This window comes from Mchenga conophoros, linkage group LG4 (assembly GCF_057382185.1).
Source record: "Mchenga conophoros isolate Kocher_MC1m ecotype Shallow Benthic linkage group LG4, M_conophoros_male_GT1.1, whole genome shotgun sequence".
Taxonomy (NCBI): domain Eukaryota; kingdom Metazoa; phylum Chordata; class Actinopteri; order Cichliformes; family Cichlidae; genus Mchenga; species Mchenga conophoros.
The window spans coordinates 12,439,044-12,455,015 of NC_140529.1; the positions used below are offsets into that span (position 1 = coordinate 12,439,044).

A 15,972-nucleotide genomic window follows, 5' to 3' on the forward strand; every position below is an offset into this window, starting at 1 on the left:
TAAAATGAGTTTTTCCTTTCCACTGTCGCCAAGTGCTCGCTCACAGGTGGTTGATTGATTGTTGGGATTATTTATCTGTTATTGTAGGGACTTTACCTTACAATATAAAATGCCTTGAAGTAACTGTTGTTGGTGCTATATAAGTAAGATTTATTTGAGTTGACCACTCCAACATGAGCTCCACCTCTTGACCCATGACAGCTGAGATAGCCTCCAGCTGCCCCTGACATGACCCTGAAGTGTATAATTGGTTAAGATGACGGATGACGTTAACAAGTACAAAATCCTTGGTTGTAATTAACAAGTAGGAGTCGGAAAGACTGACCTGTCTTAACTGAAATTCAGTGGCTTCATAAAGTGAAACATCTGTCTTTGAAGTCAGCAGCGAAACGCTGGAAGCTTATCACAGGCACAATCACTTCACACGTTCGACTTTACGTTTGCCATTTATCGTTTGCATCTTCCACTGAATGAAAAACAACACAGCCACAAATACATGCAAACATTTTCAACCACAGGATGCGATGAGGGTTCGCACATCCTCTCTGCCCCCTCAACATCCTGTATGAAAACCTTACTACCGCAGCAGCACAGGAAGTCACGTCTGTGAAGAAAGGACATTGGGGTTAGTCGGGACATGAGAGAAACTAGCGGGCTGAGCTGAATGAAAAAGCTGATGCATACGTTCTGATCAATATAAATACAGTTTAAGTTCAATACAACTTCCTGCTCGCAACAAAACAGGCCCGGAGATGAAAAGTGTCTGTCTAGAAAGCATCTATTCATTACCGAATGAGACACTGAGCCAGCCGAGTGTAGTAACCTGCGTGAAAGAGTCTTTACTAATGTGATTAGGCTTGATGCTGCAGATGATTTGCCTCGGGACATTGTTTTACTCTCTGATCCTTCATAATTGTTGCACAGATGTGGGTGGCTCTGGCTAGTTAGCGAGGCAAGGAGGAGGAAGATGAAGAAGAAGGAGAGGAAAGAAAGGAGGAATGATACACGCGGTGGAGACGGGTGAAGAAGCACCTGCTGAGTACACATGGCTTTGAATGACCCAGTTTAAGTGGCTGCACTCACGCACGCATCAGTCTGAAGTGCTGCCCCTGCTGCGAGCAAATGCGGTTGCAAGCACATGGTTCCTCTGATCAAGGCTATTGGCAAGATGGTTTGTATTATCCAGGGGGCAGAGCAGAGATAGTAAGCCGGTTGTTTGGTCTGAGAGAGTTGGAGTGCAGGTGCATGTTGTAAACAAGGATAGTTAAAGATGAAAAGGGGTGGAGAGGGACACATTCCACATTATGCAAAGTCCCGTCTGACCTTTGTAAAAATCTGTGCACAGCACTATAGACTGTATATAAATGATGCACACATCCACCGAAATGTCAGTGGTTTGTTTTGATGCAATAATGTTAGCAATTTTGGTGCTACCATGATGATTTCTTGGATTCAGAATGAAGGTAGTAACTTAGCTAACTTAGTTAGCATGGTGCATGTCAGATTTAATGCTAGTGTGCAGCCCAAACGTCTTTGGCACCACAAACACAGATGAGATTTGACTAATGAAAGGTGAGGACGAGCAGTCAGCTACTGGCTACAGTCACTGAATCTACTGACCACTGGAAAAGCTAACTTTAAGTCTCAGCTAACATTAAAAGGCTACGTTTCACCTTCCAGTGGGACAGTAATGTTACAAGTAACAACCTCTTAAAATGATTTTGATATTGTTAAAAACAATGTTAATTTCACATGATGTATTAATGTGGGAGTCTGTGAGGATTGACTTGCCAGCTTTCTTCATATACTTTCTTTACGTGCTCATATTAGAGACAGTAGCATGAATTTATCAGCAAGCATCACTTCCTCTGCACTGAGGGATTTTTCCCCCTTGACAAAAATACCGTCTTTACACCACACAGACCTACAGTATCATTAACTCTTTAATAGTCATCTTCCAGCTCATCAGATTTAGTATTCAAATACTAATCTGTCAGCCTGTGCTGCACTGTGATACTGCTTCTTCAAAGGGAATCTTTATATGTAGTAATGTGAGGGTATGCAAATGTGTGGGTGAAAGAAGCGGATGGGGGAAGATAGCCGCCGTATGTGTGTGTGCGCGCACGCGCTCAACACTCTCAACAGAGAGAGAAACATCTGTGTTTGTATCCCCTTGCATACAATAATTCACGCACAGCATCCATTTTTTGTCAGCATCATAAAGAACTCAATCTGCTTATACAGCACCACATTTAAATCCCCCAAATTCATCCCTTACCAAACGTGTGCCCATATAGTCAGGATCAGATATCAGATTTCCGAGTTACATAATATGAACGCGTGTTATCTTGGCAAGAAGTCAGAGCTGCACAAAACAGATGAAAGTGTACAGTATACATGCAGTAAAGTATCCAGTATACACATGCAGCTGGAGCAGTGCCCTGGGTGATTAAGTGCAAAAAGTCAGAGTCAGTTAGCCACACGCTTGAAGTGGGACGAAGACAAATCTAACTGACTGTGAAGATGCTCGGCCACGTTTGCGCTCAAAGCTTCCAGTATATATGTGCCACGGAAACTCGTTTCCCTCTTTACTGTTATGGGGTGTTGCAGCTTTTCAAATAGATGAATGAAGATACTCTCAAACAGTCACTTTACACCGCATCCTCGTCTCAGAACGTCAATGGGATGAGAGAACTTTCGTTATTACTCACCGCAGAAGAGAAAGTTGACGGCTCCTCGCAGACGCTCTGTTTTACTGTGACGAGCCGAGATGCAAGAATATAATATATTCTTACACGTATTCTTGCAAGATGCATGGATCTGTTGCCGAGTGAGATGCAAGCCTACGTGCTTGTAAAAAGATGAATAAATAGAGAGCAGCTTGGCTTGTAGTGTAGTAAGTTTGTGAGTTGATGATCAGAATCAGTCTCCTCTACTACTATTACTGTGAAAAACCCAAGAAGCCATAGAGAGTAAAGATAATCATAAAGTAAGAACAGACTTTCTCAGTTATTTTAGCTGCTTAGTACATGTTTAGGGTCATGTTGTGCGTTTAACTATGAGTGTCAAGAAGTGAAGCGAAAACAGCAGCAGCAGTAGCAGCGCATACACCGCCAGCGTGCTTGTGTGTGTGTTGTGCAGATTGCGGGGCAGCTGTGTGTGTGCATATGCAGTATGAGGAGAGTGCTAGGGGGAGACCACCTACACTTCCACCTGCTATGCCTTTTAGAGGGGCCTCTTCAATCACAAGGCGGGGGTCATTATAGATGCGAGCCTGTAGCCGCCAGGCATTGTTTAGCTATTTCTGTCCTTGCGCTTTACAGCCAAACATCGAGCAAAAGCTCCATTAAAAAACCTGCACTTCAAAACATGTGCAGGAAGCATCGTGGCCCCCGAACACGAAGCTTTCCCTTTTTTCTTTTCTCGTGAAAAACACAAGACCGATCTGAATAAGATAATTCTTCAAAATTTTACAGCGACAAACATTTCTCAGTCACGGAGGTAGATGTGGTTAGAAATACGGAGACCTCTTTGCCCAGGCTGACACGGCGATGAGGAATGACAAAGCAGCAAACTGTTTGACAGGCACTGTGAAGATGACTAAGTCCAAACTTTCAGAGTGAGATATGAAGGGGGAAGATGTTGTTTGTTCTTGACTTCAGGGAAAACTATCTCAGGGCTTCGATTTCTGTCTGTTGTTCTGGTGGTCGTGTGCAGCTGGTTTTCTTAAAGTCCCTGACATTTTTTTAAATGACTTGAAAGGTCTATGCGAGTTGAAAGGTTAAAGAAATGTATTACATGTACCTCCCACATTAAAGGAGTAGTTTCACATTTGCTAAAAAGCCAGACGAGAAGATCAAGCCTGCTTGTGTATACTCTAAATATGAAACCACAGCTAACAGCTGGTCTGGTTTGTTTAACTGGAACTGGAGGGCTGGTGGTGGTGGTGGTGGTGCAAAGCAAAGAAATTACACCCAGACCTCTACAACTGAAAATGTCAGTAATTAACAAGTCTTGTTCGTTAAACCTGAATAAAGTATAGATAAAACTGTTATTTCCATATGTAGTAAAATCTAATGGGCGGTATCCCTCTGTTCTGGGACCTTCCCACTGCTGCGCAGTCATAAGTAGAAAGCATACAGCAGGGAGAACAGCAGTAAGACCCCAGAGCGGGCATCAGTAACAACAGATATGACTGCAATTAAGTCAGACAGGACAAAGCAAGGAGCTGAGCTGGAGGTGGGTTGCAAAGCAGCTTGCAGGGGCAGCAACACCTATGCACAGGCTAAAGCAGCTTAACTAGAGCCATATAGGAGATTAGCCCAGTGGATGTGCATGATGGTATTTACCTGAGCCAACCAGAGGGTGTGGGCTGGCTATGAAACCAGACTGACTTTGCAGCTCACCTGAACTTATGCTTTGCTTGATAAATGTCACACTGTGATGTTAGCTGATGATAGCTGAGGACTCAATCTTCTCTATCTACAAGTCTTCTCATCTAATCGATCTAATCTAAAAGTTAATCAGTTCATTTCAAAAAAATGTGCAACTGGAGCATCCTTTAAATCTTTCAGTGTCAAAGGAAGCCAGACACCACTCTCTGTCTGAAAACTAGTAAACAAGCGTGCCTTGCAAACAATTAGACAGTAATTTGTGACTGAAGTAGACTTCCAAATAACCCAGTGAGAGTCTATATTTGGTTCAGGGCCTCCTAAATGCACTACTTAAGGTAAACTACATTAAATGTGAGAAAATTAGTGTGCCACTAACAGACCACAAAGTGCTAATTGTGCTGCCTGTGGCTGCCTCTGCCTGCCTTCATCACAACCTGCAGACGGCTCTTAATACCAACCCTCCGCTTCTATTTAGCAACGGGATCTTTGTCCAAGTGCGGCAAACAATAATTGTCAGCTGAGGGCGAGATACAAAAACATGCCTGATAGCAGGCTGAGCTGAGGCACAGGGCGCTGCGATTGGTCCAGATATGCTTTATATATCTTGTTTTTTAAAAAGAAAAAAACCAGGTGTATTTTAATTTCTGCTTTGAGCAGATCCTCGTAACGTTTTTGAAATGTGCCGTATGAATACATTGTTGCTGTGTGAGCATGTGTGCTCAGTTCAAGCTGTGTACAAGGTGGTGCACCAGCAAAAGTGCATTTACATATGTGAGTAAGAGTGTGACTGTGAGTGAGAGCGGTGTGCCGCGTGTGTTTGTGTGTGTGTGCACGTATGAGTGGATGAAATATGTGGGTGTTTGTGGGGGAGTTGGATGATTTTTGCAGGCACTGATTCACTCCAGGGCATCCATGTCCAGGCTTGTTGAAGACATGCTGGGTCCTGGGCATCGGGAATGGTGCTCAGTTACAGGATCACGCAAAGGCTCCCTGAGGCTTAACAGGAGTTGCAGACGCAGACAGTCAGAAAATCTGCGGTCTTTTATGTTGACAGTAAAAACTGCGTGTGAGTGTTTGCCCCAAGAAAGTGCTGTCACTGCAGCTTTTCTCTGAGCTGCTGCTATCCTGAGAAGATCTCGGTGGATTTCTATCAAACAAACACCTGCACACAAACAAACTAACAGCACTAATAGTTGCATGTTAAAGAGTGGCTGTGCTGTTGTTCAGGTGTGACATATGAAAGTGTTTGTGTGACTACAAACTTACTCACAATATCTGGAAGCTGTACCTCTATGTTCTCAGTGATGTCATTCCCATCAAGGTTGTGACCTTCATTTATAACCCCTCCACCCTTCCCTGAGGGATTCCCCAGTCTGGCTTTAGCCACGTTATGACGTCCCGCTGTCTAGAACTGCAGAGTTGTTTTTGTTAGGACTGGGAAGGAAACCGGGAAGTAGATCAGACAGTGAAGATGAGCCTCGGCACAGACAAGAAACAACTGCTGACAGGCAGCAAAGTGGAAAGGGGAGTTTTGGGAAGCATATGTGATTATTCACACACACACACACAAAGATTTCTGAAGGAGAATTTATTCGTTATCAAAGTGAGAGCGGAAAATGATGGAGTAGCGGCTTTCCAATTCCAAATGATGATTATGAGCTCCAGGGAGGCCGACATGGCAACGCACAAGACGAGTTTTGTTTTATTAAAAGCCAAAGCCATGTTTTGACCATGTGGCAGATAAAGAACCAAAGGAAAACACACACTCAGCCGAGCCGCTGCGGCTGGCTTACTGAGCCAAACCATAACTGAGAGGACCCACTCAGAGAAAATCTCAAAGTTGTTTGGCAGACGGCAAACACACTGAGATCAAATGTGTGTAGACTTCGGCAGAGAAGAGGAATTCATGCAGTATATTTTATTTGCCACTTCAAGACTGTGAGGATGAAATGTCAGCTACCCCCCCTTCCCCACCCAACACACACACACACACACACACACGCACACACACACACACACACACACACACACACAAGATGAACAGATGCACTCGCACACACACAAGAAGCAGTGAGGAAAGATCTGGAGCCAATTGTTCTCTCATGCCACAACACATTCACCCCCGCATTCCCCTGTGTTACATTAAATGTCCTGGCTTTTAACTTATGACTCTGAATAGGGAGAGATAATTAAGAGCGCACTCAACATTCATTACCGGGGTTGCGCGTTCCTGCACTGTAGCCTAATCAACAGAGAAGGAGGGCAGGGCAGTGTAAACAGAGCAAAAGAGGGATGAGTGGAGCCAGGGGAGAAAGGCGAGGCGAGCGAGTTGACCTCTGGCGCTAACATCGGTGACCCACACTTTTGACCAACAGCTTTTTCTATCACTTCTTGTCTCTGCATTACGTGGCCCACTACCTGCCAGCAACTCTGCACCCCGTAGCTCCGGTCGGCTACCTGACTCACAGCTCCAACAGGCGGTTTCAGGTTCACTGAGCATGACGGCCATGCGACCTTGCCGAGGAGGTCTCAGAGTCCTTTCGATTTGCATGGCCAAGGACGGCCCTGCGCACAAGACCGTGTGGCTGTATGCCAACAGGCTTTTTGCCTCCCTCCTTTTATCATAAATAAGAACAAGGAGGCTGTTCCCAGTTTGGGATGACCCACACTGATGTTAAAAAGTCTTGCAGTCTTGTATTTGGGGTAAAAAAGAAAAGAAAAGAAGAAAAACTAGCTTTTCCTGGGAAACCGTAAAACGTGCAGTGGTTCGGTGCCAGCATGGATTTCCTGGCATACATTCGTTGTGAGGAAAGACGGACAGTCTTTTAATATTAGTGACATATAATGTACAACTTGTCTTCAAGTGATAGATATACAGATTTTTCCACTCTGGCTCATTTGGACTTGTCATGCACTCCCTTGGTACACTGCCTCGGGCATGGGTGTAGGCGCGAGGCTTCTTCCCTCCAACTATTTCCTCATGTAAGATCAGCAAGTTCTTTTTTTTTTTTTTAATTCTGCTTTTGGCAGTAGTTTAAGTTTTTTATGTGTCTATCACCAAGTCTTACATATATCTGGTGTTAAACCTGGTGTAATTGATGATTCCAGAGCAACTTGTGTTAGAAGCGAGTTATAAATCCTATTTATAAAGTAGAAATAAAATACTAAAGAGTTCGGCCCTGGGAAATAAAATATTCCATCAATAATTTAGTTAGTCTTTGTGAAATGCATTTTAAACGTGGTGAAATTGTGCCGTGAAATAGGCACAGAGTTTCTGAAGTGCAAACAAAGCTGGAAATATATTTGGTGAATAGTACAGGAATAGTACTACAGTAATTTATTTAACGACTGAACGAGCTTTGTATTTAGTTTCTCACTGTTGGTTTAATATCCATCCATCTGGACTGGAGCCTATTCCTGCTGTCATAGGGTGAAACATGGAGGTACACTGGGTTGTCTGTCTATCACGGGGCTTCATATTGGTCTGTTATGTGAAATTAAACTAAATAATCTAAAGAAAAATGCTGTATATTTTACGTAAGTTCTCTAAAAATAATGGGATGTTGCAAAACCTCGATCTTTTATTGAAGCTGCCAGGCAGCGTTGGACGCAGTGATGCGTCCTCCGATAAAAAGTTCATGAACTCTAGCCTTCAAATTAGTGGCTCATGAAAAGGTTGAAGATGAACCAATAATAGATCAAAACAGGCCATTTGGGTTTGACAGAGTGAAGAGGAGGAAAACATCATCAGACCATCATGTGATGCTGATGATGATGCAAATGATGATGATGATGGATCACTCTATTAATAGACCTGGCAGTGAAGTGACCATAGTCACAACAGATTAGAGCATCGCCTTGGATGAGAGGCCCCATTATGTCCAGAGGAAGGAGTCAGCTGCTTTGTCAAGAGGGCACCTCACAAACAAACCTCATTTGACTGAGCCCGTCTTTCTCTTTCCCCTCACCCTCCCGCTCTCTCAGCTCTAACCCCGACTCTTTTTCTGCTGAGTGGGTGTTTTTGCGAAGTTTTGAAGGTCAGAGAAAGACTCTAAAGCATGGAGCGAGCTTGGGGCTTTGACCTCTGATTGCCACCCCCCCCCCCCCTTCCCCTGCTGCCCTGTCTTCTGTGAGTCACATAGACGGAGCCATCTCGCCCAACCAAAAGGACGACACGTTGCGGAGAAGCAGACGACAAGTAGGCTGGCAGCCCGGCTCTGACAAAAGAAGAGTTGTGCAGAGGTGGCGAGGGACAATGGGACAGTTTGAGAGGAGGAGGTGAGGAGAGCTCAGTCCTCACAATAAGTAGGCTTATTGTGAAAGCCTGCTCTGTTGAAGGACAGAGTTTATAGGGTGAAGAAATTATGGGGATTATCCAAGGTAAGATTTGTGCACTAATAATGCAAAAATATATCTAGAAATCTGCATAGATACACATCTACTGAATCAAATATTTCAAATGCACAAAAATGACTTTCAGTCAAAATCACAAATCTGAAGATTTTCACTGTGAACACCTTAGTCTTTGTTATAGCCTCCCTTCTTGCAGATGTTCACATTGTGGTTAAAAAAACACCACACACTCATACTCCACCCTGAGTGATATACGTGCTTGTTCACACACACACACACACACACACACACACACACACATACTTAAGACACATACACTTTTCTTATTCTTACCGTAAACAGCTTCCTCCCACCCTCAGGCTTTGCCTTTCCCAAACTCACCCAGGAGCCCGAGCAGGTAACACTCAGTTGGTTTTGGCAGTCATCCATGTGATCCTGACTGTTTAAACCGAGTTTGTTGCCAAGCAGCTCGTCCTGCCCTGGAACTCTTTGAAAGTTTGCCCAAAAATATGCATAAAAAAATATGAACACTAAATCGTAGAGCTGGTTTGGGGGTATTAGTAGAACTCCTGTACAAAAAAAAAAAGCAGAACTTGAAGGAATTTCTATACTAGAGTACACAGAAGAACTCACAATCTAAACAGACTAAACAGAGATGTGACTAATCAAGATGTGACTAAGATGTCGGACACGTTTTTTTAAAAAGATTTTTATTGTTTTTGCAAAAGATGCAACCTGATCCCTTCAACTAATCACCACGTCATCGCTTAGAGCTAAATTGACCCAAATTTCACAGCTCTTCTGTTTAGAATTGAGGGCGGTGATTAATAGAGATTGTTCTGAGCAGAAACAAAATCCCATATTAGACATCTGTCGCAACGTTCACACGTTTGTCTCTCCCACTGCTTAGCAAACATTAGTGCTTTTGACTAACATTTGGCAGGATGGCACGGTGCCACCTCACGAGTGTTCCCGTAAACACTCACTGCTCTGGACCCTGTGCTGTTGTTCTGTGCCAAAATGTCACTGGAAGTGTGGTCAACCTCAAACCTCAGTGCTGAATAAAACCTAAACCTAAGCAACAGCAGAGCATCAGAAACAGGCAGCTGCACAGAGGACAGAATTTATAAGGGAGGTGGCAAAGTGGAGGCAAGACACTGCCAGGAATTGTTGTTTTCCTCTGTTTAGCCATATTCCCATGGATACTCACAAAAAGGCATAGAGTTAAAATAGTTGTTCTGAATACCAGCAAATTACCTGAGATGAGGTAATTACAATCAGGCATGGAGAACCTAAAAGTAGTGATTTCAGTTAACTTTCCCAGTCATGTCAAGAATATAGCAAACGGCTGTCAATGATAAACATTCTCCTTTCTGTGACAGGTTTAAAAACTCTCTCCGCTTTAGGCCTAAACAACACGGATGATGAGTTTTTAAAAGGCAAGTACATAGTATTACAGGGTGGTGGCTGTCACTATTCATACCCAAAGGGAAAACCTGTTGAAAGCTTGATCCAGCCCCTTCCCCCTGCTCTGGCACAGGTCGGAAATACACTGAGAGGTATTCTGTGGATGAGAAAGTCACAGATTAAATAATCAAAGGTGTGGCTGTGCTTGTTTTGAAATATACAAATATGACTGTACTCTTGTGTAATTCTTGTGCTGGGTTTTGTTTTTGTTACACAGCACAGCCTAAACCACCAAGGTGTAAACTTATACTTTTCTAGGCATGCTCGTGGGAAAGTTCGGCTAATCAACTCTGTTTTAACTAACAGATGGAAAACTGAGAGCAGGGGTTAGCTTGCTGTCCCCTCACAGCAAGCTAAGGTCCTGGGTTTGAATCCACCATCTGGCTCGGGCCCTGGGAGTTTGGATGTTCTGGGTTGTCTCCAGGTACTTCCACTCACAGTCTAAAAAAAAGAGCATGGGGTTAGGTTAACTGGTGATTCAAAATAGGCCGTAGCTGTGAAAGTGAGTGCGAATGGTTGTCTATGTCTTTGTTTTGGCCCTGTGACAGATTTGCGACCTCTCCAGGTGTGACCTACCTCTCTCCCTTTAACAGCTGGAGTAGGCTCCAGCCTCCCTGTGACACTGAAGCGGATAAGCAGAAGCAAATGAATGGAGGGAAAAGTGATAAGAGTAAGAGTAAGCAAATGGTTGATAATTGCAATAATAAAGGTTTGTGTTAATGTGACGCATAAACTGTTCTATATAGAAACAAATCTATACATTTATTAAATAACAATAAATAGAAACAGCTATCTTACTACGATGGATAAATGGGTGAAACATCCACCTTTTCCAGATTTAAGAAGTAGTCACAGATCACTGATTTTAGACTGCCTGTTAAAGTCTCAGCTTAAAGCTGAGTGTGTCCACACAGGAAGTGACTAGCAGCTAACTGGAAACCTGAGACCACAGAAAGTCAATGACATTCGGTCACTTCAAATGAAAAAAACGGTTGAAAAAAACCCTTGTGACGCACAGTGGGCGCGTCCCAAGATAAACATTTCTCAAATTCAACATGAGCTGCTAAAGCTAGCTCACTTGGTTACCAAACTGCAGATATGAACAATTAAAATGCTATTATTTTTCTTACCAAAAACTTGCACGGTCCTTACCTTACAGAAGGCAATATTATTTATCAGGCAGTTCCATTAAAACTTCTTTAAAATGACATGAACAGCGAACACAAGAAAGCTGTTAGCTAAAGCTGCCAATGCTAGTACACTCATTAATATGAGCTGTCATAACTTTCATAATGCAAACGGATGCGTTATGAAAAAACTTAACAGTACAGATGTTATTTATGTGGAAAGTCTCCATAAAGACCAGTGCCCTTCGTTATACCAGGATGGTTTTTAATGTTGTAAGCTGGGTATTTTAACATGGAGGTTTATGGAGATTGGGTCACTTTTAGAAAGCGCCTCAAGTGGCCATTAAAGGAACTGCATTTCTGCACTGTCATTCTTTCTGAGCCCTGGAGGTTGCTGCCTGGTAGATGTAAAAATGGAAAAAAAAAAATTATATATATACATAAGTGTGTTGTGGTTGTATGTCTCTTTCAACAAGTCAAGTTTCAGTTTAAATTCAGGTCTGTCCAAGCACATATAAATAGTAACATATTCAAAGGAATTTGACACTTTTGGCACCAAACTTCACGTCCACGTCTGAATATCTGACCAAATCTGAAATGCAGTTACAGTCTCCCTTTCTGTTCCTGAATCACGAAACTGAAAGATTAGAGGTTATGATCTCACACTGAGGCTGACCTCTGACCTTTTAGAAATTAAATGTCAGAATAGCATCCCATCAGACATTTGTGTGCCATTTAATATTTCACCTTAGAATTCTTGAGTTTTGGCCAAGAATGTGTTTTTGCGAGATCGCCAAATTCAAATCAGGTGAACCTTGAGTCCAAACGGATGTTTGTGCCAAGTTTGAAAATACTTCCTCGAAGCACTTCAGCAGACAATACCTGCCTTTATTAATTGTTAAGTAATATCTATTTTATAATCCTTTTAATGGGAACACATCTGGAGCATGGTGGGTGGTGTGAATATTTGATAGGGTTATAGGCGGTTTGTCACACTGATCATCTGCACATGTTGATGAAGATTCGAGAGCCAGTTTTTGTTATATGCTTCTGTTATTGTAATGTACATTCTGCCACGGCCTTGTCTTCAGTACACAAGATCAGAGATTCATCCCTCAGGAGCAGCCAGAGGATTTTGCAAAGCATCCTACCTGACTTGATTTGTGTGTAGAGGGATGTGGGATACAGTAGTGAAGGCAGTGGTGCTTGATTGTGTGGGCGTTGGAAGAAGTACAAACAGGAGACAAAGGTTTCCTTCTCTGCTACTGAGACAGGTGCTCTATTGAGGAATCATATTTCTTTTCTCTCAACGCCAGATCCTACCGAGCAAATCACAGCAACTCTACTTGTAAATCTAAACAAAAAAAAGAAAGAAAAAAAGGTGTTTTTTTTAATGGCCTTCTGACATCAAAAGGGTAAAACACTATTTGTGAATCTTGCCCGGTGTAATCCCCCCTCTTTGGCTGTGTTGGACAGAATTTCCTCAGTTTCCTCTATTTCATGATCAAAGCTGTTTACTTCAGGCGACATGGCCAACATCAGCATCCTATCAGATTACTACAGGAGGAAGTGTTTGCTCTGTGGCTGATCACAGTTTTCTGCTCTGCTGATGTGTGTCACTGCTGTGTGCTTTCAGGCGTCACTTAGAAGTGGAGCAGTCAAATCATTTGAATATATCATATCAATACCTGTGAGCACCCCCCAAAAATATATGAATATTAACACAAGTTAGGATGTTTATTTTTATTTTTTAAAGATGGTTCATATTAAATAATTAATGTTATTTTTCTAGAAGAACTGAACTTATCGTCTGAGGCAGAAAGTCCCTAACTTGCCTAGCCACATGGATTTAGACTGGAGCAGGAATGCTGCTGGAATGAGGCCTGGAGTGGGCCTGGCTTCCCGGTTGTCCAGAAGAGGAACTTATACGTCAGTGTGCCCATATAAGGAGTCTCGACTTCCTCCATGGGACCGATTGCAGTAAACAGCTGATGTTTGTTGTATATTTCATACCCAATGGATCCAACAACAGATTGCGCGTGAACTAATGGGCATCCCATGAAGCTATAATGACATAAAATGAACCCAAACTGGCGCATTTAACGCAGTTTTAAGACACATTAAAGAACCTACAAATGAATTAGAAAAGCAGCGACTTGCTCTAACGGAATAATCTCACCTCCTCGCTTACCCAACAACCACTGATTCAGCCCATAAACGCGCAAAGTCGTGCATAAATGCATCGGACTTTTCTATTTCTGACATCGGTCTCCGCTGCGAGCCCTCCTCGGAGCGCTCTCTTGCCTACAGGCTTGTTTACAGTCGCCTCTTCCCGGCATTAGCGTCACTTGACGACGCACTCGATGGGCGCGGAGACACAGACTCTGTCCAATGACAACGAAGCACCGTATATAAAACGGCGCACATGAACCCGCCTGAACACACCTCAACAAGCACCAAGACAAACACAGCGGCAAATAGGAATTGCGAGAAAGAAGTTTTGTTTCACAGGATTTGAAGGAAAAAACCACAGCAAACAGGCTCCGGGAAAGACTTTTGAAATCCGCTGATACTGAACTCTTGCTGGACTTTCACTAGTTTGTTTCCTTTGCTCTCCATCCTCGAGTGATTTTCCTTTTTTTTTTTTAAATTTGGAAACACTGTTTAAGAGAGACTACAAGTGCCCGATTTGATGCATGCTCTCTGCTGACACTGACTTTTGTTGATTACCCAGAGACTGTGTTTCTGTAAGCGGCCGGTAAGCTCACTTTTTTCCTACGACTTTATGTCTACAAAGATGGAACAGCCTTTTTATCATGACGACTCTTTTCTGTCGGCTTACGGCCACTCAGACGCGCCAATGCACGACTGCAAACTGCTAAAGCAGAATATGAATTTGAACTTGACAGAGCCCTATCGCAACCTGAAATCCCAGCTGAGAGCCGAGACAGACCTGTACCACGGGGGCCAGCAAGACGTGGGGTCCCTGAAGCTCGCATCCCCAGAGCTCGAGAAGCTCATCATCCAAAACAGTAACGGTGTGATCACCACTCCCACCCCGGGCCAGTACTTCTACAACCGGGGCATCACCGATGAGCAGGAGGGCTTCGCTGAGGGTTTTGTGAAAGCATTGGACGAGCTCCACAAGATAAACCAGATGCCCCCCCCTAACGTGTCCATCGGAGCCGGTGGAGTTACGACGTGTTCGCCGGCGGCCTCTAGCGTCTTCGGCTCCGCCTTGCAGCCCGAGCCCCCCATCTACACAACACTGAACGCCTACTGCCCGAACACAAACTTATCTTCATCATCCAGCTACCCCACAGCCACCATCAGCTACCTGCCGCCGCACCAGCAGAGCCACCACCAGCAGAGCTCGATGCACGGCGCGCATGCTTTCCAGCATACCCTCCCCGTCTCCGGACTCCATCCGCAGCGGCTGGTCTCTCTGAAAGAGGAGCCTCAGACCGTGCCCGACCTCCTCAGCAGCGACGGCTCGCCTCCGATGTCCCCGATTGACCTGGAGACCCAGGAGAGGATCAAGGCGGAGCGCAAGAGGCTGAGGAACCGACTAGCCGCTACCAAATGCCGGAGGCGCAAGCTCGAGCGCATCGCGCGGCTGGAGGAGAAGGTGAAAGTTTTGAAGAACGACAACGCGGGGCTCTCCAACACGGCGTCGGTGCTCCGGGATCAGGTGGCTCAGCTCAAACAGAAGGTCCTGACACACGTGAGCAGCGGCTGCCAGCTGATGCTCACGAGCAAGCTGGAGGCGTTCTAAACACACCAGAGACTACTAAGAAGAAGAAAAAATGACTGAAAAGTGATAACACTGGAGTCATGTTCTGCATGCGCAGCACTGGAATTACCGGCTCGTGTGTAGTCAGCATCACAGGGCCAAGGGCCAGGTGTGGACGATACTAAAGGCTGTTTTTGGGTGAAAAGACTGATTGTAATGGTACTTCCGGATGCTGGACACTCCTCACAGGACCATTCAACCCTAGAATCCAGGGCAGCATCCAAACTGAGCAGACACTGAGCAACACAGTGGGCACACATGCCCATAAGTCGGGTTTACTAATGGTAGAAAATGGGAATGATTATTTGTTTTACTTTGTACCATCTTCCTTTTTCATTTTGTTTAGTTTTTTGTTTGTTGGCTGCATTTATTCATTGTGTAAATTATTTCATGTGTCCGGTTGATCCAGACAAACTGATGTCCAATGTTTACAGTGTCTCTTTTTAAAAAAAAAATAATTTGTGTTGTATATTTAAGTAAAGTGTCTCAAAAATGAAAAATGAAATGGTGGAGTTGAGCGTTTTTGTTTTCACACATTTACACACAATTTAGAATAACAACAACAACAGCAGCAACGGGAAAGAGTGGGAAGAGCAAACGAGGTTTTCTTTCCTACCATACTGTAACCATAACAGTTACTATAGCTCCCAGTGAGGAACTCTTACACAAGCACATTCTGGTTGCGGTGTTTTTACGCACAGAGCGTAGCTTGCGTATGTAGGCCTTTCCTAATTACGCAGGGGCTGTCCATATATGGGCATACTGGTGACTACTTCGTCACAGGGGAGGATTTCTGGGAACCCCCGCCCAGGTAACGCAAACAGGTTCCTTCTCACTC

The 15,972-nt window shown here is 44.0% G+C and overlaps 1 protein-coding gene and 1 pseudogene across 1 annotated transcript; one reads left to right on the forward strand and one right to left on the reverse strand.

The window, feature by feature from the left end:
• Nucleotides 1–6,945, reverse strand: part of LOC146575610 (dynein axonemal heavy chain 6-like) — a 43,249-nt pseudogene extending 36,304 nt beyond the window's left edge.
• A 6,821-nt stretch (nt 6,946–13,766) lies between these two features.
• junbb (JunB proto-oncogene, AP-1 transcription factor subunit b) lies at nt 13,767–15,639 on the forward strand. The gene has a single exon (XM_085270376.1). The coding sequence runs from the start codon at nt 14,127–14,129 to the stop codon at nt 15,114–15,116; it is 990 nt and encodes a 329-aa protein (XP_085126502.1). The 5' UTR covers nt 13,767–14,126; the 3' UTR covers nt 15,117–15,639.
• Nucleotides 15,640–15,972: the final 333 nt, after the last annotated feature.